Source organism: Narcine bancroftii, chromosome 5 (assembly GCF_036971445.1).
Source record: "Narcine bancroftii isolate sNarBan1 chromosome 5, sNarBan1.hap1, whole genome shotgun sequence".
In the NCBI taxonomy this organism is placed as follows: domain Eukaryota; kingdom Metazoa; phylum Chordata; class Chondrichthyes; order Torpediniformes; family Narcinidae; genus Narcine; species Narcine bancroftii.
This window is the reverse complement of record NC_091473.1, coordinates 211,137,469-211,144,579: the sequence shown is the minus strand read 5'-3', so window position 1 is coordinate 211,144,579 and position 7,111 is coordinate 211,137,469. Positions and strand designations below refer to the sequence as shown.

The window sequence follows — 7,111 nt, the reverse complement described above, 5'->3', positions numbered from 1 at the left end:
TATTTTCTGTGGCTGGGGTGGAAAATATTTAATTATAAATATTTCTCCAGACCCAGGCACCACAGAACTTCTCCAGGTCTTCATGCATCCAGCCATAATCAGACACTGTCCCCCAGGCCACAGAAACATAAAGTCTCCCCTTCAAAAATGCCCCAGCAGCCCAACAATCCCCAACAACGTACGTGTTGTATACTCCAGGCACATTGGCAACCTCCCAAAACTGAACCCTTCCAGGTCCTAAACCTGTTCCCACAACCAGGCTCCATCCCTAACCCCCATCCATTCCACACACACATACACCCACCTTGAATTATGTCAATGAGTGTTTATTATCATACACAGAAGTGTCATGTACAGAGGCACAAAAATTCCTACTTGCTGCCACCATTCACATATGTAATAAAAATAGGTAATGAAGATGAGGAGATAAAATGAGTCCAATGGTTCTGGAATAGTTCAGGGTTTGAGATAAAAACAGTCCTTGAATTTGCAGCAGCAGGACCATAAAAACCTAAAATCTGGTATTTTTATGAAAAATTATTCCTTCACTCTCCCTCAGACCACATTTTATAACAATACGGTAGTAGCTTATTCTGGACATTTCAACACTTGACACTCATTTACATCTATAATAACCTATGAAGGTTTTGGAGGGAGAGAGAAATCCAGAGCACCCAGATAAAAGTCCTTGCAGACAGTGCCGGATTGATTTTGGTTTGTTGGCTCTGTACTGGCATTGCACGAACAGCGAGGCCAGCAATGCCAACTGTGTTTCAGAACAGTGTTCCCAAAAGTGTAGTTCCCAGAGAAAAACCACGGCCTTCTGAACATTTATCATTACTCCCTTGCTGCTGTAATCTGCGCCTCTTCACAAAACTCACAATCTTCATTTTCTAAAACTCCCTCTCAGGTCTCTCTCTGCATCATGCTATGAATCCTGCTCTCCAGTTGAAATTTGCCTCTCCACTTTCTTCCCACCAAAATCATTCCCTCATGGATTCTGTAACATACTGATCAAGGAATTCGGCACTTATACATTCCATCAACTTCTCCTCAGATTGCATCTTTCTGCATTCGCCTCCATGTTTCATCCCCCATCTATCTGCCTGATCCACCAGCCCGACTAGATGGTCTACACCTCGGAACGACTGGAATCAATGGCCCAGGGAGATTGTTTGCCACTGTTGTTGGGGAGAGTGAGACTACTATGGCAAGGGAATGGCACTAGCTACAGGGAGACAGAAAGAAGTAAGAAGCATATGGTAGATAAAGGGGAAGTCAAAGTGGAGGACAGAAGGTAAATCAATGGAATAGATAAAAAACAGCCACATTGCAAAAGCCAAAGTGAGAGGGCATTTTATCTGAATGCCCAGAACATTGGAAACAAGATGAATAAACTGTTGGCACAAATCAATCCAAAGGGGTGTTATTTCATGGCCATGACACAAATGTGGTTGGAGAGTATTGTGAATTAAATATCCAGGGGTATTAGGTAATTCTCATGGATGGGCAGGAAGATATGGGAGGTGAGGTAGCACGCTTGATTCAGGATGAGATCAGGATGATAGTGAGTTGACAGTAACAGAGGAGCAGAATGTTGAATTGATCTGGTAGAGATGAGGGAGTCAAAAATCACTGGTGGGAGTAGTCCACAGCTCACCAAATAACAGCATTACAGTGCCCCAAGCATTGGTCGAAGTGTTTTAAACGACATTCAGGCAGCAAAATGCTGTTGGGTGTGAAAATAATGTCACCCAGAAGGTGCTTTGGACATCAAGAATAAGGCCAAAATCTTCCGGTTACAGGAATTTTTATTCAATGTCCATCAAGGTACAGGTCAGACAGGGTCTGTCCATACCAGTCAGCCCAGCAAGTACAAAGGGAAAGTGACTCAGGAGATCATGCAGTTATGATGAAAAATCCCACGAAAAGGTGCAACAGGCCAACTGGGGATTATACAAACACACAGAGAGCTGGAGCAGCAGGGAAAACCCCATTCATCAATGCCACCCTTAAACTGGAGGGGCAACACCTTATTTTCCATTTCCGCACTCTGCACTCTCCTTCTATTACTTCTCAGCTTCCCACCAGTTTCCACCTGTAAGCCCGTGCTCCCCCATTTATTTTGATGTCTGTCTCAATTTCGGCACTCCTGGGAAGGGTCAGGCCTGAACTGTCGAATGCTTTTTATATCCTGTGGATACTGTGTGAACTTCTGAGTTTCTCCAGCACTCCTGTCCTTCATCTGTACACTCTAACCATCTGAAAATCCAGAGGTTGCAGCATTGAGTTTTCAAAGTTAATCAATTGCAAATGCCAAAGGGAACTTGCAGAGCTAGGTCTTGTCCAGCTGACATCTCCTGGCTGGATTGTGATTTTGTCACAAAAGCCCAGCCATACAGGCACCAGGTCGGAGGTCACCATCAGTCACCTCAGCAGCGACGCACAAAATGCTGGAGCAATTCAGCTGGTCAGGCAGCATCCATGGAAGGCAATAGATGGCAGGAACCCCACACACAGAACAGCAGGGAAAGAGGGTAGATGCCCAAATAATAGTAGGGAGAACAAAACAGGGAATGGAAAGGCTACAAGAAAAATCCGCATCAACACTACAATCCTTAGACCTGTGACCTTTCGGCCCACATGTCTGTACTGAACAGAATATCCAAGTTAAACTAAAACCGCTGGCCCCACATGATCCACCTCCCTTCATATTCATTAGGCAAGAACCAACTACACCTGGTAGCCCATTCCCGGTGGTTACTGCTGTCCGGGTAAAACATTTGCTCCAAACATCTCTCTTACCCTTCCCATTTCCCTCCCCCCACCCCAACACCCTCACTGTAAACACACTTATTAACGTGTGATGCCTTTACTGAAAGGAAAAAATGCTGACTGTCCAACCTGAACATTCTCTCTCCCTGTGTAAATTCATTGGCGTCCGCACAGATTGGGGAGCTGAGAGAGCAGCTTGCCACATGGGGAGCAGGTGAACGAAGTCTCCGTTGTCTAAATTTTCTGATGGTCCTGTTGAGAGAACTGTGCGAATCCGTTGCTGCCAGAGATCGGCCTCTCTCTGATGTGAACCCGCTGGTGTGAATTCAGGCCAGAGGGCTGAGAGAACCCTTTCCCGCACAGGGAGCAGGTGAATGGTTTTTCCCCGGTGTGAACCCGCTTGTGTGTCTGCAGGTGAGAGGCTTGAGAGAACCCCTTCCCGCACAGAGAGCAGGTAAATGGTTTCTCACCAGTGTGAACTCTCTGGTGCATCAGTAGGTTAGAAGATCTAGTGAATCCATTCCCACACAGGGAGCAAGTGAACGGTTTCTCCCCAGTGTGAACCCGCTGATGTACTTGCAGATCAGAGGGCCGAGAGAACCCTTTCCCACACTGTGAGCAGATGAATGGTTTCTCCCCGGTGTGAACCCGCTGGTGTGCCCACAGGCCAGAGGAATGAGTGAACCTGTTCCCACACAGAGAGCAGATGAATGGTCTCTCCCCAGCATGAATTCTCCGGTGGCCCTGAAGAGAGGAGAAATCAGCAAATCCCTTTCCGCACTTGTTGCAAGAGAATGGTTTTTCCCCAGAGTGAACTCTCTGGTGCCTCAGCAGGGCTGAGGACTGAAAGAACCCCCTCCCACAAAGGGTGCAGGTGTATGGTTTCTCCCCTGTGTGAACTCTCTGGTGTCTCAGCAGAGCAGAGGACTCAGTGTATCCAATCCCACAGAGATAGCAGGTGAACGGTTTCTCCCCAGTGTGAACCCGCTGATGTGCCTTCAGACGAGAAGGCTGAGAGAATCCCTTTGCGCACACGGAGCAGGTGAACGGCTTCTCTCCGGTGTGAACCCGCTGATGTGCCTTCAGACGAGAGTGCTGAGAGAATCCCTTCCCGCACAGGGAGCAGGTGAACTGTTTCATTCTGGTGTGCACTTTCTGGTGCCTCAGCAGGGTGGAGGACTGAGTGAATCCGTTCCCACACACGGAGCAGGTGAAGGGTCTTTCTCCAGTGTGTATTCTCCAGTGTTGTAGCAGATGCGAGTAGCGAGAGAACCCCTTCCCACACACACAGCAGGATCTCTCCCCGGAGTGAATGTTCTGGTGCTGCAGGAGGCTGGAGGTCTGGGTGAACCCCTTCCCACACACGCGGCAGGTGAACAGACTCTCCCCAGGGGAATCACACCCGTGCTCTTTCAGGTCCTTGGAGGTTTGAAAGCTCTTTCTACACTCAGAGCAGGGGGATGGGTTCCCGCTAGTGGAGACACACTGATGTTGCAGCAGCACGTCAGAGCTGGCGAATCCCTCTCCACACTCTGAACATGGGAATGGTCTCTCCCCAGTGTAACCACAGTGATGTGTTCCCAGCAAGTCCAATGAAAGCCCCACCTCACTGCATACCTCACTTTGGAGTGTTTTATCTGCTGTATCACTGGTAACCTGAGCCTCCATGTTGTCCATTCGACAGAAGTCCAGTTCATACAGTCAACAGTAGAAGGGTTTCTCCGTGCAATGATCCACCTGCTCCTAATCAACCGATAAAACTGGCTGATACTACGATCCCAAGGAATCCAGTCGGAGTGTCAGACCACAACATGGCGTTGCCTGAAGCTTCCAGTCTGGAAATGCCCTGCTTCCTAAAACCTGTGAAGAAAAGATGGTGGAGTAAGAGGAAGCAAGGCATTCTCTGCAGCCAATGTTCCGGGACAACACATCCTAGAGAGACATGGCCAGCAACGGGACCAACCATGGAAGTGTCCTGAACTGTGAGGAGGATCACCACGGACAGGTAGACACATGGGTGAAGTGAAAAACAAAAGTCTGTAGAAGCTGCAATTATAGTAAAAACACAGATGTCAGAGGAACTCAGCCGGCCTCTCAGCATCCACAGAAGGTAAAGATATATTAGCAACATTTTGGCCCTGAATCCTCCTTCAAGGTATAAAAAAGAGAAGGCGGTGTCTGAATAAAGTGATTGGCATGGGGAGGAGCAGAGACATATGGCAACATACCCTAGGTGCCACTGTCAGGGGGACGCCACTGGCCTCGCCTTGCCCAACCAATATTTGAGCTCACCCACTCAAAACAATTCTATCCCACCAACTCGATTGCCACTCCAGGATGGCATCTCATCAGGCCGCTTCAGGGCCATTCCAGCACGCAAGCAACACCTGGCGGCAGCTCAATGTGGGATCAATGGGAAAAATAGCCATGTTTCCTACCCATAATCCCCAAAGCAGCTGGAACCACTCTGCCAGTGCCAGCCAGGGAAGATGGCCACTTTGCCCTTTGATCCCACAGTCAGCTGCTGGCGCTGACAAGTAGCCTGTTGAGTTGCCAGAGACCAAGTTGCCAACAGGGCTGTCGCAGCCTGCCCTCGCAACGCACTAACGGATCTACCAACAACCTGTCCATGATGGCAACGCCAACTGCCCAATGACGACCCCAGCCCCTGCAGGCCACCCTGTGACAGTACCTGATTGACTGCTTATATTATGTCAGGTGGCATGGTTGGTGTGTTCTGGTTTTTGAACTGGAGGCCACACTTGTCAGTGCTTGTCCTAGGGCACCACTGAGTACAGATCAACAAACAATAGGTGTTCATTAGATAAAGATGTAGGACAGGAGAGAGGGAAAGTGAGAAATGACAGGGATGGGGAATTGGTTCAGCGAATACAGAGCTGGGGTAAGAGAGACAGAGGAGTGAGGGAAGACAGAGAAGTTAGTGTTCATGCCATCCATTTGGAGGGTGTTCGTATGGAGTGAGATGTTCCTCCAATTTGCAGGTGGTTTCAGTCTGGCAGTGCATGAGACCATGGGCTGATGCGTGGGCAAGGGAATGGGGTGGGGAATTGAAATGGGTGGATAATGAGAGATCCCCGCTGTTGTGACAGACAGATCCCAGATACCCAACGAAGTGATCTTCCATATACCACTGTCCCCCGCCCCTTTTCTCATTTCCTCTCTCTCTCTATCCCACTCTCTTACCTTTTCCCTCAGCTCTGCATTCACAGAACCAACACCCCTCATGGCGAGACTCGATCCTACCCCTCCCCCCGAGTCCCCGCATCTCACCCAACCCCCCCCCCTCAATGTACCCCGAGAACTCGGGACTCTTTCCCCCCGGGGGCCCCGAGTGACAAACCCCGCCCCCCCAACACCGGGACCGAGGACTCACCTCCCCCCCAAAAACTCGGGACGCACCCCACGGAGGGAAACGCAAGTTCTTGGGGCCCGTCTCCACCCCCCCCCCCCCACTCCGGCCCAGATAACTCGTGATTCCCTCCGTCTCTCACCCCCACCCAGCCCCGGGACAAACCCCCCACCATATCCCCGGACGACTCAGGACTCCTCCCCTCCAATCCCCGGGCCCTCAGTACTCACCTCCCCCTGGACCCCAAGAACTCGGACACTCAGTCGCACCCGGACCTCAGAGTCCAGGGCAAGTCTCACCTCCACGACCAGCCTCAGAGGGCCAGCCCGTCACTGAGGTAACGGCGCTCATGACGCTGCACGTCTCTATGACGTCAGCGCGCACTCCTTTGCAGGGGGCAGCAAACCGGGAAGGAGGATGGATTGAGTTGTCAATCAGATAGAGGTTCAGCCCAGGCAGCATGGGCTTCGGCTTCATCAGCCCCTTTCACACTTGCATCCTACTAAATTAGCCATTCAGTGTCCTTAGATATGTTTGGCTTTTCACACTTGACTACTCCTAACTATGACACTGAAAGCTTTCACACTTGCGAGGAGCTATCCCTGGGGGTTAGGACTGTTCGACCTTCTGCGGTGACGTCATGACGCATCGAGTGACGGTAGATCTGCCATAAATCCTGATGAACAAAATTAATCAGGAACCGTGGGAAAGTGCAAGCAATAAATAGCAATAGCAGACAATGTTTAAACAGGATGGAAAGTTGATAGCACTATAGTGCTCAGTTTATACAGCATGGGAAAGTTAGTGGAGCAAAAGTGTTCAATTTATAAATACATGGGGGGAAAAGCGATGGCAGACCTGCCCTCCCAGAATTCCACGCAGCAGAGAAAAGGCTGTATGCCCGACTGTATTCTTGGAGCATTCATGGATGGGTTTCCCTCCAGCACGGCATTCTGGGAAGTCAGG

General features: G+C 49.9%; 1 protein-coding gene across 1 annotated transcript; it reads right to left on the bottom strand.

The window, feature by feature from the left end:
- Positions 1–310: 310 nt before the first annotated feature.
- On the bottom strand, positions 311–6,477 carry LOC138764699 (zinc finger protein 229-like). Its single transcript, XM_069940937.1, has 2 exons — positions 6,376–6,477; positions 311–4,635 (listed from the first exon to the last, which is right to left on the bottom strand). The coding sequence occupies exon 2, from the start codon at positions 4,450–4,452 to the stop codon at positions 3,010–3,012; it is 1,443 nt and encodes a 480-aa protein (XP_069797038.1). The 5' UTR covers positions 4,453–4,635; positions 6,376–6,477; the 3' UTR covers positions 311–3,009.
- Positions 6,478–7,111: the final 634 nt, after the last annotated feature.

Coding starts and splice junctions, on each gene's coding strand:
- LOC138764699 (XM_069940937.1), bottom strand. CDS start 4,452: ATGGACAACATGGAGGCTCAGGTTACCAGTGATACAGCAGATAAAACA.